At 47.9% G+C, this 22651-nt stretch overlaps 1 protein-coding gene across 1 annotated transcript in view; it reads right to left on the bottom strand.

Moving 5' to 3' along the window:
• SLC2A4 (solute carrier family 2 member 4) overlaps window positions 1-22651 on the bottom strand; it is a 183343-nt gene that overhangs the window by 58650 nt on the left and 102042 nt on the right. Inside the window, exons 3-4 of the mRNA XM_085638949.1 lie at window positions 14747-14919; window positions 13430-13554 (exon numbers count right to left, since the gene is read on the bottom strand). Of these exons, the coding sequence (XP_085495075.1) occupies window positions 13430-13554; window positions 14747-14919 (298 nt within the window). The remainder of the gene's footprint in view (window positions 1-13429; window positions 13555-14746; window positions 14920-22651) is intronic.

Raw genomic sequence — 22651 nt, forward strand, 5'->3', positions numbered from 1 at the left:
GATCCGGGGGGGTCCCATCCGGGCCCGGTGCTTTGTTGCGTGTTAGGCCTAAAATTGCTTTGCGAACTTCATCCAACGATAGTTCAAATTTATCTGCCCTTGGTCCCCTCCATATTCCGTCACCAGTGTCCATCTCCTGTTGATTATACAGGGATTTGAAATGAGCAATCCAGTGTTCTGGTAAGATGTTAGAGCTGATGACTGGAGAGTTTGAGTCGTGGAAGCAAGGTCTATTTATAATTTTCCAGAACTGGGCATAGTCTTTGTTCTCACCAGCCTCCCTAAGGTCTGCCCATACTTCTTTTTGAAGGGTCCCTTTCCTGATCTTTAATTGATTTTTGTAGTTTTTTCTGCAGCGAGCAATTTCTACCTTGTCCCTTGGGGTTTTTTTCAGGCTCAGTTTTAGATCTCTTAGCGCTTTGGAACAGATAGAATCAAACCATCTTGGTGAAGATGACTGCGTTGGGGGCTTCTTGGTTGTTAGGAGTCTCTCGATTATTTTAGTCAAGTTCTCAAACGCCTCTACTACTCCTTTGTCCTCTGAGGTGTGTTCTAAACAGGTCTCTATGTGGGCTTTCCCTTCATCCACTAATTTGACATAAAATTCCTGGGGGTTGATCACTGACCACCTTAAGCGTCTTCCTTGGTCTACTGGTTGAATTTCAGATTGATGAATCAACCCTGGGTCTTTTTTGGTTAAATCATTCCCTTTGAGTTCTATTATAATGGGATTATGATCACTGTGGGGGCTCCACTCTGTCCAGGTATTTAAGATCTGATCTCTTGCTCTAGTTGAGATCATTATGTAATCTATTATAGACCCCCCCCCTCTGCCCTTAAATGTTGGTGTTAGGGATTCGCCTACATTGAGAGCAGCTAAGTCCATGACATGACTGAGGGCAAAGTCTTCTAATAACTTCATCAGAGTTGTTCCCTCTTTGCAATGAGAAAAGTGGGGGCCCTTTTCTAATGGGCAAGCTGACCAGTCAGGAGTTGGAGGGAGTAATTTGGGGCATAAATGACAATTAAAATCACCCATTAACAGAACAGTTGGTTCTGGCCCCTTCGTCCTTTGCTCTAGTTCCTCATTTAGTCTGCCTTCCAGCTCCGCTAATATTGGAAATTTCCCTTCCACTGGGCCGGAGTTATAAAAGTTTACTAACAGTAGACTCTCCCCCTTGTGGAGAAGTCTAACTGTTTGTATGTTGTCTGAGGAACAATCTGGGTAAGACCAGGTACCTTTCAGATCTAAGTCCACATAGACTACTAGGCCTCCTTTTGCCCTACCCGAGTTTGTTCCTTGTGCGGGTCTGAAAAAACACTTGTAGCCCTCCAATTGACATGGGCCTGAATCCTTTGCCCAAGTTTCTTGGAGTGCTATGACATGGAAGGATTTTATAAATTCTACCCATTCCTTACTTTTAAATTTGACTTCTAACCCTGCAATATTCCAAGAAAGGATGGTCAAACCCTCCATCTTGTCCTTGCCTTTTGTTGTGGGAGTCAAAGTTAAACTGTCCTCCCCAGCTATAGGTAGATCGAAATTGGATGAATTGGTTCCCCTCTGCCTCCGTGGTAAGTCCAATCTCCCAGATTGGGTACTTTCCTCAGTCCCACCTGTGCCCCATGAGTCTAGGCCAGAGCAACCACTGGTAGCCAGGCTTACTGCGCTAGTGATTTCTGTGGGTGTGAGTCAATCAATATCTTCTAATGATTGAAATGGGGCAAATCTATTTGTCCATTGTGCGCAATCTCTGGGGGGATAGGGCTGTTCAGGGCGGCTTGCTAGTCTCGGTCTGTGTGGGCGCTGCGCTCTAACCCGCGTCCACCCTCCCTCGTCACCCCCATAATTATTATTATTATTCCTGGATCTAGGGTAAAAATACCCGAGTGGGAGTGCACAAATGGTACTTGTTTGGTTCCTATTGGAGTTCTTCAGAATGTACTCAGCCAGACTAGTGTCCGTGAAGTGTGCAACTATGCAATCACCTCTAATGTCTTTATTCCTTCCCCCAATCCAGCTTGCCCTTCTTACACTTGCTATCTCTCCTCTCTCCCCCATGCTTAAGGGTCTATGGATATTCAGCCACTTGGAAATTTTGGTGAGCAGTTGATAATGGGTTTCTCTCTCATTAGGCCTAATTTCCGGGACCCCTGCAAAAATAACTACAAAAGGACACTCCTCGGGGGGGAGATCTATGTGTGGAGCATTGTTGTTATAAAAGGGATCAGGGTCTGTATAACAGTTATTATAATTCCCTTCCCTCTGGGTACGATCGTCCTGTCTCCATTGCATTAAAGGTTGAGGGATCGGTTTCTCTCTTTGTGTATTACTTACACCTTGATTGTGTCTTCCTCTGGAGTTATCGTTAGTACCCCCTTTAGGGTTTTGGGCAATTTTGGGGGCCTCATGAACCTGGACTATTTCTTGGTGGGAGTGACTGACACAATTGTTATTTTGTGCTCTCTTTGAGTCTGCCTTATCATTTGTGGTTACCTCAGTTGAATGGGGTGAAGCAAGTGGAGTTTTTGTAAGTGTGTGCTCTAGGGCTTTAGATAGTTTGGTGAGCTCACACATTATTTTATCCACCTTACTTATAATAGGCTTTAATTGTGTCGTGATGAAAGATTCTAGCTGTATTTTCAAATCCAAAACTACCGTGTCAATCCACCCTGGTGGTGCGGATTCTACTTGAGAGTCATTTGCTGCTATTGTGTGCTCTTGGGTGCATGATAGAGAGTTGTCTCTTGGTAGTTCTTTCCGCTGTCTCTGATGTCCCTTATTTCTCCCCAAGCGCTTCCTTTTTTTCCTACTGGGCATGTCATTAAGCTCAGAGATTTCTACGCCTGTGATTTGTGCACAGGAGACGTCCTCTATATCATTGGTTGTTTGGGATGCACTGCCCTGAGTATTTGGGCTATCTACTAATAAGACATCTCTATAGGGTGTTTGAATGATGGCGTTAAGGTTAGGAGAGGAGGATAAACTCCTTTCCATGCGTTCAATTTCGCCAGTCACTTTCTTTAGCATTAAGTCGATTGCAGTTGGTTTCTTCCCATTTGCAAGGGCGCCCTCCTTCATAGTTTCCCCCCGAGTTGGTTTAGGGGTGGGTTTTTTGTTTGATTTATTCCCAGCAGAGCGAGTGTTGGGATGAGTGGACATAATTCCCCTGATGTCAAGGGTAAAACTGCTGTTTTTCAAAGGGATTCAGTACCCTGTCCAGCTTCCCTGCGCAAACAGGTAATACAATACCTGGGTCTATTCACCGATGCAGGCGCTGGGGCCAAGGGGGGTTGCCCGTCCCGTCCCTCGTCGTCCCCTGACGGCCACAGACGGCCCGCCCTCTGCCCGGGCTCAGCCCGGCGACGCGGGGGGAACCTCTGCTGAAGTAGCGCCTCCGGGCGCGCTTTCCGGCGGATGTGGGCGGGTCACTGGAGGGCTGCTGGGGACTGTAGTCCTCCTCCACAGCGGCCTCGGTGTAGTGGGAGGCGGCGAGGGAGACTACCTGCGACTCTCTGTCCCCCAGCCCAGGAGACAGGAAAGAACTGTTGCGTGGCGCTGTGTTTGCAGCTCAGAATACGATCCCCCCGCTCCACCGGGGCAACCTCTGCTGAAGTAGCGCCTCCGGGCGCGCTTTCCGGCGGATGTGGGCGGGTCACTGGAGGGCTGCTGGGGACTGTAGTCCTCCTCCACAGCGGCCTCGGTGTAGTGGGAGGCGGCGAGGGAGACTACCTGCGACTCTCTGTCCCCCAGCCCAGGAGCCAGGAAAGAACTGTTGCGTGGCGCTGTGTTTGCAGCTCAGAATACGATCCCCCCGCTCCACCGGGGGAACCTCTGCTGAAGTAGCGCCTCCGGGCGCGCTTTCCGGCGGATGTGGGCGGGTCACTGGAGGGCTGCTGGGGACTGTAGTCCTCCTCCACAGCGGCCTCGGTGTAGTGGGAGGCGGCGAGGGAGACTACCTGCGACTCTCTGTCCCCCAGCCCAGGAGCCAGGAAAGAACTGTTGCGTGGCGCTGTGTTTGCAGCTCAGAATACGATCCCCCCGCTCCACCGGGGGAACCTCTGCTGAAGTAGCGCCTCCGGGCGCGCTTTCCGGCGGATGTGGGCGGGTCACTGGAGGGCTGCTGGGGACTGTAGTCCTCCTCCACAGCGGCCTCGGTGTAGTGGGAGGCGGCGAGGGAGACTACCTGCGACTCTCTGTCCCCCAGCCCAGGAGCCAGGAAAGAACTGTTGCGTGGCGCTGTGTTTGCAGCTCAGAATACGAGAATACGATTGCAGTCAATGGCCGAGCTCCACTTTACTCCTCTCCACTCTGCACCAATCTGCTCCACAACACTGTACGCTTCTCAACTCTACAACACTCCACTCTACGACACTCTTCTCTACCCTACTTAATGCCACTTCAAGACACTACTCCATTTTAGTGTAGGAGTAAATACTCCTATACACTCTTCTATATTCTACCCCACTCTACGCCACTACTCCACTCTACACCATTTTACATTTCTCCACTCTACAATGCTCTAATACTCTATACACCACTCCACGCTTCTCCACTCCACTGTACGACACTCTACTCCACTCCTGTCTGCGCCATTCCACTCTATGCCACTCCACGCCACTTTCCTCAGACACTATCTTTCTGCCTTGCTGAACAGCAGCTACGCTGGTGCACAACATGGCTAAAACAATTGGCAAAGCCAATAGGTCTTACATAGGCTAGAAATGGTGGCTTTGCCAATGCCTTTTTCTCCATGTTTATATAGCAATTTGTAGCATCCACTGGCCATATAGAGCTTTATGAAAACTTCTGGCTGCTACCTGACCGGTTTCCCATCGGCACAATCAGTGTTTGGTGTCTTGGCCGGTACAAAAATGAGAAAAAAACACGTAGCCCTTATGAGTACCTACTTCAAATAACAAATAGAAACAGAAAGCACTTTTAAGTGTGTTCTAGAGGTGAGCCAAAGATCCCCGACTAATAAGAATTGTAAACAAAAGCAGAAAAGTTATGTTAAAACTGAATTTATCACAGTCCTATTTAGAATCCGGTCAGGACGTTGCAGACTCTTTGAACACCAACTATTAGTCGGTATTTTTCTTTTGGAACGGTGGCAGCTCCATGAAAACTATAAAAAAGTTTGAATACAATAAAAAATCCCCAGTCGTACTCCAACACCCTGGCAGGGCAGGGGTTAAATGCCCGGACACAAGTGGGTTTGAGATGCGTTGTATTGTTTTTATCACCCGGCCCTCGGGTGCGGTCCCTGGTTCGGACATCCGGGCCTCTCTCGGTAACCGGAAGTGAGTGAGGTAGGCCTCGATAGCCCCAGCTTGGGTAAATATAGGTAATGAGCCCAGCCCGGCCTGTCAGCGGGCCGGCTCACACTGCGCAGAGCACGGGACGTCATGGTTTACTTTAGGAGCATGATGGATAGGAAGGGGGTGGGGGGAGGGCCCACGGCGGAGGGATCTCACTGGGGTGTGTGGGGCAGCTCTGGCTCTTGGTACCTGGGGACTAGACTCCGTCCGGTTTGACATGTATACAGCTCAGAGTCCCCATCTATATCCCGGCCTTTCCCATTGGCTGCCCTGATGAGCCCCCTCTCTGGCTCTTGTAGCCCACCCTCCTGGCCCCAGTCAGCATGGGAAGCGTGTCCTCCATCTGCGCCCCTCTCTCCTCCCAGACGGGCGGTCTCACTGCAGCGTCGGATTGGTAACGCGGACAATGCCCGAGGGGCCGGTGACCGAGTTCCAGCTGTGGGCTGCTTTTTTGAGCAGTCCGGGACGGGGGGGGGGGTGGTTCGGCATTGTTCCGGATACAGCCAGTGGCCCAGTGGGTGTCTGAGTGGCCTTTCTGGAGGCAGATGGGCGCTCATTACCTCCCATAGAGGTGTCACTTCCCTTCTATCTCTGGGCCTGCCTATTAATGTATGCATATTGAGCAGAAGTGGCATCACTTGTTTTCAGTGTGTTTTACCAGTGTAAACTAATCAGTTAATTTTTTATTGACCCCCTCTTTTTTTAAAATAAAATTTTGCCGAAACAGTATTTTGAGGAAAGGTAATATGCAAATATTGGCCGCTTTTTTTTCCGCGTACCCGGGCCGATTTTTCATCCCAATCCAACCCTGTCTCACTGTGCTACTGAGTGCACGCTCCTAACCTCTCTCAAACCAGTCTCTGAACACTCTCCCGCCCTTCGTCTTTGCACACAGGTCTCACCCCTGGTTCTGTACACTCTCCTAACCTCTCTCAGACTTGTCTCTGAACACTCTCCCGCCTTCCACCTCTGCACTCAGGTCTCACCTCTGGCTCTGTACACTTTCCTAATCTTTCTCAGACCTGTCTCTGAACACTCTCCCGCCCTTCGTCTTTGCACACAGGTCTCACCCCTGGTTCTGTACACTCTCCTAACCTCTCTCAAACAGTCTCTGAAGACTTTCCTGCTCTCTGTCTCTGCACTCAGGTCTCACCTCTGGCTCGGTACACTCTCCTAACCTTTCTCAGACCTGTCTCTGAACACTCTCCCGCTTTCCATCTCTGCACACAGGTCTCACCCCTAGGTCTCCTAACCTCTATCAGACCTGTAACTGAACACTCTCCCGCCTTCCATCTCTGCACACAGGTCTCACCCCTGGTTCTGTACACTCTCCTAACCTCTCTCAGACCTGTCTCTGAACACTCTCCCGCCCTCCGTCTTTGCACACAGGTCTCATCCCTGGTTCTGTACACTCTCCTAACCTTTCTCAGACCTGTCTCTGAACACTCTCCTGCCCTCAGTCTCAGCACACAGGTCTCACCTCTGGGTCTCCTAACCTCTATCAGACCTGTAACTGAACACTCTCCCGCCTTCCATCTCTGCACACAGGTCTCACCCCTGGTTCCGTACACTCTCTTAACCTCTCTCAGACCAGTCTCTGAACACTCTCCTGCCCTCCGCCTTTGCACACAGGTCTCACCCTTGCTTCTGTACACTCCTAACCTTTCTCAGACCTGTCTATGAACACTCTATTCTGCCCTCAGTCTCAGCACACAGGTCTCACCTCTGGGTCTCCTAACCTCTATCAGACCTGTAACTGAACACTCTCCCGCCTTCCATCTCTGCACACAGGTCTCACCTCTGGTTCTGTACACTCTCCTAACCTCTCTCAGACCTGTCTCTGAACACTCTGCTGCCCTCCGTCTCTACACACAGGTCGCACCTCTGGTCCTGTGCACTCTGCTGACCTCTCTCAAACCTGCCTCTGAACACTCTCCCGCCCTCTGTCTCTGCATAAAGGTCTCACTTTCGGTCCTGTGCACTATCCTAACCTCTCCCAGACTTGTCTCTGAACACTCCTATGTCCACCGTCTCTGCGCACAGGTCTCACCTCCAGTTCTGTACACTCACCTAACCTCTTCTGCCCGCCGTCTCCTGACACAGGTCACACCTCTAGTCCTGTGCATTCTCCTAACCTCTCTTAGACCTATATCTGAACACTCTCCAGGCCTCCAACTCTGCACACAGGTCTCACTGCCGGTTCTGTACACTCTCCTAACCTCGCTCAGACTAGTCTCTGAACACTCTCCCACCCTCTGTCTCAGCACACAGGCCTCACCTCTGGTCCTGTGCACTCTCCTAACCTCTCTCAGACCTGTATCTGAACACTCTCCCGCCTTTCATCTCTGCACACAGGTCTCACCTCTGGTTCTGTACACTCTCCTAACCTCTCTCAGATCTGTCTCTGGACATTCTCCCGCCCTCTGTCTCTGCGCACAGGCCTCACCTCCAGTTCTGTACACTCACCTAACCTCTTCTGCCTGCTGTCTCTGCACACAGGTCACACCTCTAGTCCTGTGCATTCTCCTAACCTCTCTTAGACCTATATCTGAACACTCTCCAGCCCTCCAACTCTGCACACAGGTCTCACTGCCGGTTCTGTACACTCTCCTAACCTCGCTCAGATTAGTCTCTGAACACTCTCCCACCCTCTGTCTCAGCACACAGGTCTCACCTCTGGTCCTGTGTATTCTCCTAACCTCTCTCAGACCTGTATCTGAACATTCTCCCGCCCTCCATCTCTGCACACAGGCCTCACCTCTGGTCCTGTGCACTCTCCTAACCTCTCTCAGACCTGTATCTGAACACTCTCCCGCCTTTCATCTTTGCACACAGGTCTCACCTCTGGTTCTGTACACTCTCCTAACCTCTCTCAGATCTGTCTCTGGACATTCTCCCGCCCTCTGTCTCTGCACACAGGTCTCACCTCCGGTTGAGTACACTCTCCTAAACCTCTCTCGGACCTGTCTCACCTCTGGTTCCTTACACTCTCCTGACCTCTCTCAGACCTGTCTCTGGACATTCTCCCGTCCTCTGTCTCTGCACACAGGTCTCGCCTTTGGTTCAGTACACTCTCCTAAACCTCTCTCAGACCTGTCTCACCTCTGGTTCCTTACAATCTGCTGATCTCTCTCAGACCTGTCTCTGGACATTCTCCCGCCCTCTGTCTCTGCACACAGGTCTCACCTCTGGTCCTGTACACTCTCCTAACCTCTCTCACACCTGTCTCTGGACATTCTCCCACCCTCTGTCTCTGCACACAGGTCTCACCTCTGGTTCAGTGCACTCTCCTAAACCTCTGTCAGACTTGTCTCTGAACACTTTCCTACCCTCCGTCTCTGTACATAGGTATCAAATCTGCCAGTGCTGTCTCTGAGCAGTCTGTCTCTGAACACAGGCTTCGCATGGTTCTCGACTCTCTCATAACGGTTGTCACTGCTGTCTCTTAAAGTCTTCTTCCCTCTGTCTCTGCACATGAGACCCACCTCTGGGTATGTACACTCTCCTAACATCTGTCAGTGCTGTCTCTGAACGAGTGTTCTTCCCTCTGTCTCTGCACACAGGCCACAACCCCTGGTTGTGTGCACTCTCGTAATGTCTGTTAGTGCTGTATCCGCCTCTGTCTTCCGTCTCTGCACACAGGTATCGCATGTAATTCTTCACACTCTCATAACCTCTTAGTACGGTCTCTGAATAGTCCCTTGCTCTCTGTCTCTTCACACAGGCCTCACATCTGGTGTTGAGCCAACCCCCTGACTTCAGTCAGTGATGTCTCCGACAGTCTTCTATCCTCTGTCTCAGTACACAGGGTTCACCTCTGGCCCTGTATGCTCTCCTAACCCATCAGGGCTGTCTCCGAACAGCCCGTTCACCTTTGTCTCTGCACACAGGCATCACATCTGGTTCTGTACTGTCCCCTGACTTCAATCAGTGATGTCTCTGACAGTCTACTGTCTGTCTCAACACACAGGGTTCACCTCTGGTCTCATACACTCGTAACCCATGAGTGCTGTCTCTGAACAGTCTCTTGCTCTCTGTCTCTGCACACAGGCATCATATCTGGTTCTGTGCAGTCCCCTGACTTCAGTCAGTGCTACTGACTGAAGGAATCTTGTGCTTCTACTTACAGTCCCATACCCAGAGTCGCTCCCGGTCCATCCTTGGTGTAGTGTTCAATGGCTCCGCGTGGGCTGGCCCTAGTCCCTTCTGTTCAGTGATTATTTCTACATAATACCCAGGGCCACTGGAATTATGTGGCAGGGGAGGGCCAAAATATGTGGCAGGATTGAGTAAATTATGCAGCAGGAAAAGGCAAATTATGCGGCATAAAGTGTCACATTTTGTAATAGTATTACTTCATTATTTCTCCATTTTAAAACTTGGTAACACTGGGCATTGGTTGTACTTCATTAGTACCAGTTTAACACTCAAATATAGCCATAAGCAAGAGAAAGGTGACCAGTCCAGCTTTACAAAATACCTTCCTCTCCGCAGCAACACGTCTTGCTGCGTTTTTAGTTGCTTGTAAACCATTTGAGCTAGAAACATTTTTTTGTTGTTAAAATCTGCAGATCGTGCGGCAAATGTTTGATTACGGGGCAAATGTGGCAAATCTATCATTATGCGAAAATCACCTCGGCAGCACAATCACATAGTTTCAGTGGCCCTGATAATACCTGCAACCCTTCTGCAGTCCTTCCTCTCTCCTTGGTATGCGCTATTTTTATCTCTGCAGCCCTCACCCTTCACCCGTGCCTCCATAGCTTGTCACCCCGCCTGCATGCCTTCCACTTGTCCCGGGAGGTTCTACCCCAGGGCCTATACTGTGCTGCTAGGGGTCAGCTCTGGATTCTGCCCTTTCACGCTAGATTCCTCACCCCCGCGGGGCACCTGTGGCTTCTCCGTCCCTCTGAAAACAAACATTGACATAGCCAATAGGTCTCGCTTTTGGGACCTTATAAGTATTTGGTTATGCAGCACAATATCCTTGGTGCAACAACATCAACTGTTGCATGGCCAAACACTTAAAAGGTCCCGAAGGCGAGACCTATTGGCTATGCCAATGCTTGTTGAATTGGCAGTGACCCTAGCCATATATCTTATTTGCACAGCCCTTTTTCTTCATTATGTAAATGATAGCATTATTAGGTGAGTTCCGGATGTGGGCTGTACAAAAACATCTCGAGTTTGTTTAATAGACTATAGTGTTGCTCTATGCATAATTCGAATCTAGTTCACGTATACGGTGCACAGGACAAATGACCTGCGTCTTAGTTCACTAATTGCTTTGTCATGAGCTGGGGGGCATGATCGTTTCAAAATTCATGTTTTAACCAATGCCCCCAGATAAGGTGATATAATCTGATGATATTTGATAGTGGGGTTTTAGTGAGCTAGGAAGTACGGCGCTCTGCTGATAATGCGTGAAGTATGTAGAGTGTCTAGTGTAAACGGTGCAAACAGGTTCGGGGAAATACCCTCTAACCCCTGAATGTGTGTCGGATAGGATCCTTCACAAAGTTATAAACAAAAGTCCTGTGCACAAGTTGCAATTATTTGATAAAAGTTCATCTTGTCTAATGCGTTCCAAATGAAATGTTAATAAAGTTCAAGTGATTCCGTTCTTAGTCTTTATTTCTTTGTAATGGCAAAACGCAACCGGCAACACGTGTTTCGTTGCAATAAGAAAGTGTCCTGCGACTTCTACAGGGCTGGGAATGATACAATAGGTAGTGTCAATACGGAAGTGCTAAATTGTATATAGAAAGGGGAGAGATTAAGCTCCTCATCACAATGGGAGAGAAAACATCACCTTAAGTGTGGAGACCGTAAACGTGATAAAAACATACACCGCACGTGACAAGATGGTCACTTATATGACCGCAAGTGCAGTAAAAACAAGTAGTGACAATTGTTGACATCGAAAGGATATTATTCAATATCGTGAAGACCATATAACCCGTATTCGTTGTGTGGTGAGAAAAGATTATAAAGTGTATAAAAAGCAGCGCTGCGCGGTATTGTAAGGAATTATTTATGCTACAATACGTAATGATGGATGGAAAGGATACCTGTACTTCGTGTAGGTAAATTCTTTAAAGATCTAAAGTAACAAGGTTGTTAGAGAAAACCCTGGTTAGGGGAACTTGAAAAGGAGTACGGTATTGCGGCAAGTTATCAAAGTCTGGTTGAAGGAAGTATGAGAAGAACTCTTACCACTAAGCCAGTGATAATTCCGACCCAGCTGGACAATCGTGAAACTTATTCGTTGAACAGAGAGATTCACACTGGTGAGTGTAGATAACAATCACCTGAATAGATAATAGGGTGAATCAGTGAAGCATAGAAAGGTAGAGTCCAACACAAAATTATAGAATTTAATTTAAAAGATAGTACATCGGGATTGTAGCTAACGCATAGATCTTACCTAAGGATGTGGTGATCAGGCGATTTTTTCGGATCTAAAGTGAAAACGGCAAAGCAAGGAAACCTTAATAGGGGCAACCTATATGAGGGTGAAGTTAAAGTGCAAAGTATCTCTAAGGCGGGAAAATTGAGAACTGTGGCAAGAGCCTTACCACTTAGCCGGTTGTAATTCCGACCCGGTTGGCCAAAAATAGAAGTTAAGTCATGGATCCGTAGTTTGAAGTTTGTAAGAAGGTTAAAAGTCACCTAAATGGGTTAATGAGGTGAGAAAGTGAGTAGCGGCGGCGGCGTAAAGATTGATGCACGTAGGTGTGATACAATAAAGAAATTGACTTGCATAGAGCCTGAATCTTACCAGTGTAATGGTGAGATTATATTGAGCCGTGCCGCAAGGATCGGGGACCGTAGGTTAAGCGCTCCGAGTGAAAAACGATCTGTAAGACAGATCAATTACATTTCAGGTGCGCTTGCATGTAATGAATATGGTCGGTACTGCAATATTGGTGAATATATTACGATCCAAGTTTAATTACCTGTAGCATGTGTGCTATACTGCGAGGCAGCAATGGCATGGGTTCTCTGTTCCGGATGTGGACACAGAAAGAACCCGGAAGTGACTATTTATACCGTCACTTCATGCAAAAAACACTAGAACGCGAAGCCCAAAGTGTCTGGTATTGAAAAAGAGCTTGATTGACAACGAACAGAATAATGAGTAGTGAGTGATACGGAACCACATAACAGTTGGAGAGCGTAGCTCAATTACTGTTGCAATTGTAGTGGTATAAAGCAACCTTACACAGAAGGAACTATGTGACGTAGTGGGTACTATGAGATAGTAAGCAGAGTTCCAAAACTGTCCGTATTGCGTAGATAATAAACAAGCAATGGCTGCGCAGCCGTGAAACTGACACGGCTGCGCGGCGAGAAAGTGAAAGCAATGAAGGTGACGAGAAGGGAGGGGGGGATGGGATTCACACGCGCGCTGTAAGGCTTAAAGAGCCATTACAGAAAGCCACATAGCAGCTGTGCACATCGCGCGCGCTTGTGCGCGTAACAGCAAGCTGGTGGCCGGAAAAAACCTCTGGGTAGCAGTTTTAAAACCCAGTACTAAATGTCTCGCCAGTGCACCGCATGCGCTGGTTCAGGCGAGACCTAAACAGGGGCACAGAGGTGGCAGTGGTGATGAAAGAGGGCCAGGGATTGGTCCATCGTCGGTGGCGTCAGCAGTTCTCAGAGCTGCCTGTCACACCTACATCTGCGTGGACGAGCCACATCTGGACACACATGGGCCAGACCTGCATCCTTCTTTTGGAACTTTCTCTGAACTGAACCCTCCTCCTGGCTGTGGAGAGCAAACAGCGCCCCCTGCTTTACCTGTCTACGGCTGGTAGAAACACTATGAGCACAATGCCCTTTCGCCGCACTTGCCCATGTCAATGGATTCCTGCTGGAGGTCCCATGCAGGGGCTACGGATGCCCTTAAGGACACAAAGGCTGCAAGTGTAAACAGTGGACTTCCTTGTGTGGAGGAAGGCGTGGGCCTGCAGGGGAGCAGAGAACAGGGCTTGCAATGCAAGAAGAGGATCTTCACCAGAGCTTGGGAGGTTGCCCTGGAGGGGGATCTGGGGCCCTTCACATGTGGGCCCTCACACGGAAGAGACAAGGGTGCTGGGATTACCTGAGTAGGCCCCGATGAAAAACCGGCCCAGGATCATCATCTCGTAGGACTGGCAGAGTTTGGACAGGGCCATCATGCCCCCGCCGATGAAAGCCAGGCCGTTGTTCAAAATCATGGCCTTCCTCCTGCAGAGAGAGAAGAAAGACGCAGAGCATCAGGACAAGCGAAGAAAGGAAGCGGAGAAGAGAGACAATGCTCTAGGAGAAGAAGGGGCGGCGGGGGCAGAAAGGGAAACAGAAAATGAACATATGTGGAAAAAATGGGAAAAAGTTTGATGAAAACAATAGAAAGGTTGAACAGAGTGTGAGAAGGAACAAACAATTAAAAGGAAACTGAAATAGGGAACAGCCAATCAAAATGATAGATGAGAAAAAATTATAACAAGGAAGAAAAAAGACAAAGGAAGAAAGAGAAATACAAATTTAAAAGGAAATTGAGATAGGGAGCAACAGATGACGTTTAAAAAAGACTAAGAACCAATGAAAGCAGAACAATGGCAAGAGCTAAAGAGAAAAAAAGAAAGGAAGAACTAATACAGGCAATGGGTATAGAAAAGGAATGCAGGAATTCACGAGAAAAAGAAAGAGCTTAAGATAACAAGGGGAAAATACAGATAAAGAGGACAAATTACAGAAGGGGAGTATGACAAAAAATGGCAGAGGAAAGAAAGAGAAGTGAAAGCAAACAGCAAGAATGACAGGAAGCAAGAAAATATGGTAAAACGGAAGAAAATACTAAAAAGCAAAAAACAACAAATGACATGGATGGAAAGGGGCAAGGAGAGAACAAACACAAGAGGGCAAATGTCATACGTTATAAAAAGGACATAGAAGAGATTATGCAAATTTAGGGGCATATTATCAAGAAACGGCGTTAAAACTATGGCCGCTTTAGCGGCAGAAAACTACCGCTAAAGCGGCGATAATGGGCTTGATAATATGCCCTTGAGAATTCCCATAGAAGCCCATGTCTGGTGTCAACATGGGCTTCTATGGGAATTCTCTGCGGCGTATTATCAAGCACATTATCGCCGCTTTAGCGGTAGTTTTCTATAGCTAAAGCGGCGCTTGATAATATGCCCCTCAGTGAATAAAACCGGAGAAGGTAAAGAGAAAATGATCAAAGAATTCCCAAAAAAAAAGAGTAAAGCAGATAAAAGTCTTACAATAGACAGAACACAACGGGACGCACACAGGGAAAGAAAAGTAGTGAAAGGATAAAGGGATGAAAGGAGAAAAGTGAAACATTAGTAAAAGAGAACTGTTGAGAGGGCGAGGTTTAGGAAGTTAGCAGGTTAGGAGTAATTAAAACCGCTACCTTCCCAGCCACTCCGAGATGACCCCCACCATGAAAGATGAAATCATGCCTCCGATCGAGAAGATGGCCACAGAGAGAGACCACAGCGTGGTGAGGGTGGAGGGGCTGATGGGTTCAGGGGCCTCTGTCCCCTGCCGGTGCATCCACGTGGCATTGTAACTCTGCTCTATTATCTGCAAAGCAGAGGAAAGTGCAATTCAATGTGTATTCTAAGTGAGTGCTTATTAGTGAAGTTTAAAATCACTGCGGTGGGTGCAAAGAGCCTAAGCAGAAAGTTGTCTTAGCCCCGGCACCACCACAAGATGGATTGCACCCTAAAATCTAGCAGTCTACACAGAAATACATCCATACATGTATGCAGCATCCCAAAATCAATACAGCACCTCTGAGATGAACTGCACGCCCACAATATTACCTCCTCAAATGACACACCCACAAAAAAACACAGTGGGCTCGCCTGTTTCAAAAAGTAGAACTACATCTAAATGGCCCGGTCTGTCATGATGGGACACCTTACTAGACACTGCATTCTGGGGAGGGTACATGTGTGATGGAACACCTTACAAGAAACTCTGCATGCTGGGAAAGGGTACATGTGTGATGGAACACCTTACAAGAAACTCTGCATGCTGGGAAAGGGTACATGTGTGATGGAACATCTTACCAGACACTCTGCATTCTGGGGAGGGTACATGTGTGATGGAACACCTTACAAGAAACTCTGCATGCTGGGAAAGGGCACATGTGTGATGGAACATCTTACCAGACACTCTGCATTCTGCGGAGGGTACATGTGTGATGGAACACCTTACAAGAAACTCTGCATGCTGGGAAAGGGTACATGTGTGATGGAACATCTTACCAGACACTCTGCATTCTGGGGAGGGTACATGTGTGATGGAACACCTTACAAGAAACTCTGCATGCTGGGAAAGGGTACATGTGTGATGGAACATCTTACCAGACACTCTGCATTCTGCGGAGGGTACATGTGTGATGGAACACCTTACAAGAAACTCTGCATGCTGGGAAAGGGTACATGTGTGATGGAACACCTTACAAGAAACTCTGCATGCTGGGAAAGGGTACATGTGTGATGGAACATCTTACCAGACACTCTGCATTCTGGGGAGGGTACATGTGTGATGGAACACCTTACAAGAAACTCTGCATGCTGGGAAAGGGTACATGTGTGATGGAACAGCTTACAAGAAACTCTGCATGCTGGGAAAGGGTACATGTGTGATGGAGCATCTTACCAGACACTCTGCATTCTGGGGAGGGTACATGTGTGATGGAACATCTTACCAGACACTCTGTATTCTGGGGAGGGTATATGTGTGATGGAACACCTTACAAGAAACTCTGCATGCTGGGAAAGGGTACATGTGTGATGGAACATCTTACCAGACACTCTGCATTCTGGGGAGGGTACATGTGTGATGGAACACCTTACAAGAAACTCTGCATGCTGGGAAAGGGCACATGTGTGATGGAACATCTTACCAGACACTCTGCATTCTGCGGAGGGTACATGTGTGATGGAACACCTTACAAGAAACTCTGCATGCTGGGAAAGGGTACATGTGTGATGGAACATCTTACCAGACACTCTGCATTCTGGGGAGGGTACATGTGTGATGGAACACCTTACAAGAAACTCTGCATGCTGGGAAAGGGTACATGTGTGATGGAACATCTTACCAGACACTCTGCATTCTGGGGAGGGTACATGTGTGATGGAACACCTTACAAGAAACTCTGCATGCTGGGAAAGGGTACATGTGTGATGGAACAGCTTACAAGAAACTCTGCATGCTGGGAAAGGGCACATGTGTGAAGGAACATCTTACCAGACACTCTGCATTCTGGGAAGGGTACATGTGTGATGGAACACCTTACAAGAAACTCTGCATGCTGGGAAAGGGTACATGTGTGATGGAGCATCTTACCAGACACTCTGCATTCTGGGGAGGGTACATGTGTGATGGAACACCTTACAAGAAACTCTGCATGCTGGGAAAGGGTACATGTGTGATGGAGCATCTTACCAGACACTCTGCATTCTGGGGAGGGTACATGTGTGATGGAACACCTTACAAGAAACTCTGCATGCTGGGAAAGGGTACATGTGTGATGGAGCATCTTACCAGACACTCTGCATTCTGGGGAGGGTACATGTGTGATGGAACATCTTACCAGACACTCTGCATTCTGGGGAGGGTACATGTGTGAAGGAGCATCTTACCAGACACTCTGCATTCTGGGAAGGGTACATGTGTGATGGAACACCTTATAAGAAACTCTGCATGCTGGGAAAGGGTACATGTGTGATGGAGCATCTTACCAGACACTCTGCATTCTGGGGAGGGTACATGTGTGATGGAACACCTTACAAGAAACTCTGCATGCTGGGAAAGGGTACATGTGTGATGGAGCATCTTACCAGACACTCTGCATTCTGGGGAGGGTACATGTGTGATGGAACACCTTACAAGAAACTCTGCATTCTGGGGAGGGTACATGTGTGATGGAGCATCTTACCAGACACTCTGCATTCTGGGGAGGGTACATGTGTGATGGAGCATCTTACCAGACACACTGCATTCTGGGGAGGGTACATGTCTAATGGAGCATCTTACCAGACACTCTGCATTCTGGGGAGGGTACATGTCTGATGGAGCATCTTACCAGACACTCTGCATTCTGGGGAGGGTACATGTCTGATGGAGCATCTTACCAGACACACTGCATTCTGGGGAGGGTACATGTGTGATGGAACATCTTACCAGACACTCTGCATTCTGGGGAGGGTACATGTGTGATGGAGCATCTTACCAGACACTCTGCATTCTGGGGAGGGTACATGTCTGATGGAGCATCTTACCAGACACACTGCATTCTGGGGAGGGTACATGTCTGATGGAGCATCTTACCAGACACTCTGCATTCTGGGGAGGGTACATGTCTAATGGAGCATCTTACCAGACACACTGCATTCTGAGGAGGGTACATGTGTGATGGAACATCTTACCAGACACTCTGCATTCTGGGGAGGGTACATGTCTAATGGAGCATCTTACCAGACACTCTGCATTCTGGGGAATAGTTTTATTCATTTAATTACTTACCTTACTCCTGTCCGTCATATGTCTGAGTCCACTACCCCCCCCACCCTGTCCCTCCCCCGCCGCACTGCCCCGCAGCTTTCCCTCGGCGAGCCGTCACTGCCCTCAGTATATCGAAATCCCAACAATATCAAACTTACTCCAAACTGGAGTGAGGAATCAACACTTTTTAACATAGAATCTTACGTTCAACATGAAAGTCTGCAAACAGCCCTCTGTTAAAAACCTGCCGTACTGCATGCTACAAGTAGCCATCCACAATACATCCCTCAAATCACCTAAGGAGAGTTCAACTGGATGACAACAACCTGTACCAGCAATGTGATCTTTCTTGAAGAGCTTGAGCTAACAAAAGATGCCTTCCGGATAAGGGCCTATAGCGAGAGAGCATCGCAGCAGCCAATAGTGCTCTGTATCAGTGGGTCTTCACCTGTGGTCCCCGGGATCCTGGGAGTCTACGATGCCTACTCAGGGGTTCCACAACTGTTTTACAATATTGAATGATGTTAACATTAACAAAGTAAAATTATTAAAGAGTACACAAATAAACAAGTAATACTGACATTTTGAAACCTTTTTCAATACTTGATTGTGAATTAAACAAAATATTTTAGCTTTTTATGATAAATACTTGTTTTTACATTTTTGTGTATTGTTTTGAGGTTCAAATGATAGAAATTGCTTAGGCTGGGAGTGCCTGGCTTCCAATAACGACTCAGTGGGGGATCCCCAGATTCCTGTAACGATTCCGTGGGTGTCCACCAAAATCAAAAGGTTAAGACCCACTGGTGTGGATGACCATGACATGAGTGGCAGAGTTCATGCAGCCATATGCAAACATTGGTCCTTTCTTCCTTCAGACCTGGGCGCTAACGCAGCCTTCGGAACCAATGCGTGGAGGATCCCGAGCTCCTCCGCACAGACAAAAGATGGCACTGCCAACACACAGCTCCTCACGCCATCATGGGTCTTTTTCACTTGTACTATCACATGTAGTAATAGTAGCGGCTGTTCCTAACAGCACTTAGAAACATCCGAAGTACAACAACTACTACTTCTATTACTGCATCTACTACTACTAGTACCACCACCACCAATAATAATTATAATATTGGGCAAGAGCACACAAAGGTATTCGTATTCCACAGCTACAAGACATTTGAGCTCGAGGATATTCTGAAGGCCTCCCCATGTGGATTATAGACATATCAAGGCATTTGTGGAGAGACCATCTGTAAGCTCCAATGACAGATTCAGGAACATCGGAGAGCGATTGTGAAGCAGGATTCTAGTTATCCCATCCTGGTGTCCACATGGGAAGCCATCCAGGAGAAGCTTTGTTCAGATTCATGACCATACCCCAGGAGTTAACAAGGACTTTGCACGTGGGCAGATAGAAGTTCACTGGATCTTCAGCCTAAAGCTAGTGAAATATGGATGTAAGATGTATCTTGAACTCCACACCTTTTTATTGAGTAAAGCAATACCCACCCATAATGAGGATAATTTGAACATGAAACCTGATACCATGGGCCACATGCATCAACATAAGGAATTACGATTCCTAAATAGGGTTTTTTAAGGAAGTGCTATTTAGGGATCACAATTCCTTGTGCATGTAGGAATCGCAAAATAAATTGCGATTCCTAAACATTACCTAATAGCTATTCGCAAATTGCGAATCCCTATTAGGTAATGCCACTCCATTTATTCCTATGGGCCTATAAACCCATAGAAATAAATGGGAATGGATCCGCAATCTGCGGTTACCAAATTGGTAATCGCAAATTTTGAAAGAAATTCCTAGAGTGCCAGGGGGCCTAACGCCCCCCTGATGCACCCCCCCAAAAAGGTAAGTGTGCACATGTGGCGCACATGTGTGTGTGCCACATGTCACTTTAAAAAATGCACTTTTGTGCATTTTTAAAAAAATTAGCAAATTACCATCAACTTGAAGCTGATGATAGTTAGCGTTTCCTAAATGCACAGTTTGCATTTAAAAAAGGCTTGATGCATCACCTTTAGGGAATTGCAATTTGGGACTCCCTAAATTGCATTTGCAATTTAGTTAATTGCAAAAAATTGCGATTCCCTAATTTGCAAATGGAAATGGGTTCATGCATCAAAAAAGGTCCTTTTCTGTCGCAAACATGCCAATTCTGTGAATCGGCCCGTTTGCAACAGGAAGAAAGCTTGATGCATGTGGCCCTATGTTCCTGCTCACCTCCAAAGGTTGAGACATGAAGAAAAAATTCTATGTATGCACTTTGGATCATGTCACACAGGAAAGCAGTGGTTAATTTGTAAAAAAAAAAAGGGCTTGGGCTCTCCTCAGGGGGTGCTCATTTCTCCTGTTAGCACCGCCTGAAACAAAACAAACTACTAACCATGAAAGTGGGGGGAGGATCTGGCGTTCTGGCCAGAGCTGCCAACTTCGGAGCTGGGGAACCAGGTTTGTGTCTCGGCATCAGCTCAACACCCTGTGATTCTGGGCAAGTCACTCAATCTCCCTCTGCCTACCATAAGTGAATGTCTCCTTAACTGATGTTCATGAAAAGCACCGGGAGCCAGTGCTGAACACCTGAAACCACTGTTTCCATTTAGACACTACAGGAAGGAACTACTTTAACCAAAATCATGAATATTCAAAACGCAGCAGTAACAGTCAAAGACCCAGACCTCCTAAAGTACCAGTTAAAAAACAGACCTGCAAAAGCACCATTCAAAAAACAGACCAGCCAAAGCACCACCTAAGAACCAGACCTGCCAAAGCACCATTTAAAAAACAGACCAGCCAAAGCACCACCTAAGAACCAGACCTGCCAAAGCATCACCTAAGAACCAGACCTGCCAAAGCACCACCTAAAAACCAAGCCGCCAAAGCACCACTTAAGAACCGGACCTGCCAAAGCATCAACTAAGAACCGGACCTGCTAAAGCACCACTTAAGAAACGGACCAGCCAAAGCACACCTAAGAACCAGACCTGCCAAAGCACCACCTAAGAACCGGACCTGCCAAAGCACCACTTAAGAACCGGACCAGCCAAGGCACCACCTGGGAACCGAACCTGCCAAAGTACACCTAGGAACCGGACCTGTCAAAGAATCACCTAGGAACCGGACCTGCTAAAGGACCACCTAAGAACCGGACCTGCCAAAGCACCACTTAAGAACTGGACCTGCCAAAGCACCACTTAAGAACCGGACCAACCAAAGCACCATCTAGGAACCGGACCTGCCAAAGCACACCTAGGAACCGAACTTGTCAAAGCATCACCTAAGAACAGGACCAGCCAAAGCACCACCTAGGAACCTGACCAGCCAAAGCGCCACCTAGGAACCAGACCTGCCAAAGTGCCACCTAAGAACTGGACCTGTCAAAGCATCACCTAAGAACCGGACCTGCCAAAGCACCATCTAAGAACCGGACCTACCAAAGCACCACCTAAGAATCAGACTGCCAAAGCACACCTAAAAACCAGACCGGTCAAAGCATCACTTAAGAATCAGACTGCCAAAGCGCACCTAAGAACCAGACTAGCCAAAGAACCACCTAAGAACCAAACCAGCCAAAGCATCATCTAAGAACCAGACTGCCAAAGCATTATCTAAGAACCAGACCTGTCAAAGCATCACTTAAGAATCAGACTGCCAAAGCACACCTAAGAACCAGACCAGCCAAAGCACCACCTAAGAACCAGACCTGCCAAAGCACCACCTAAGAACCAGACCTGCCGAAGCACCACCTAAGAATCAGACTGCCTAAGCACACCTAAGAAACAGACCTGTCAAAGCATCACTTAAGAATCAGACTGCCAAAGCACACCTAAGAACCAGACCAGCCAAAGCATCACTTAAGAATCAGACTGCCAAAGCACACCTAAGAACCAGACCAGCCAAAGCACCACCAAAGAACCAGACCTGCCAAAGCACCACTAAGAACCAGACCTGTCAAAGAACCACCTAAGAACCAGACCTGCCAAAGCACCATCCAAGTACCAGAACTGCCAAAGCACACCTAAGAACCAGACTTGCCAAAGCACCACCTAAGAACCAGACTGCCAAAGCACACCTAAGAACCAGACCTGGCAAAGCATCACTCAAGAAGCAGACTGCCAAAGCACCACCTAAGAACCAGATCTGCCAAAACACCACTTACGAACCAGACCTGCCAAAACACCACCTACGAACCAGACCTGCCAAAGCACCACTTACGAACCAGACCTGCCAAAGCACCACCTAAGAACCAGACTGCCAAAGCACACCTAAGAACCAGACCTGGCAAAGCATCACTCAAGAAGCAGACTGCCAAAGCACCACCTAAGAACCAGATCTGCCAAAACACCACTTACGAACCAGGCCTGCCAAAGCACCACCTAAGAACCAGACCTGCCAAAGCACCACTTACGAACCAGACCTGCCAAAACACCACCTACGAACCAGGCCTGCCAAAGCACCACTTAAGAACCAGGCCTGCCAAAGCACCACTTAAGAGCCCGAACTGCCAAAGCACCTTTTAAAAAACGGAACAGCCAAAGCACAACCTAAGAACCAGACCTGCCAAAGCACCACCTAAGAACCAGACTGCCAAAGCACACCTAAGAAACAGACCTGGCAAAGCATCATTCAAGAAGCAGACTGCCAAAGCACCACCTAAGAACCAGATCTGCCAAAACACCACTTACGAACCAGACCTGCCAAAGCACCACCTAAGAACCAGACCTGCCAAAGCACCACTTACGAATCAGACCTGCCAAAACACCACCTACGAACCAG

The sequence above is a fragment of the Triturus cristatus genome, chromosome 12 (genome assembly GCF_964204655.1).
Source record: "Triturus cristatus chromosome 12, aTriCri1.1, whole genome shotgun sequence".
Lineage (NCBI taxonomy): Eukaryota > Metazoa > Chordata > Amphibia > Caudata > Salamandridae > Triturus > Triturus cristatus.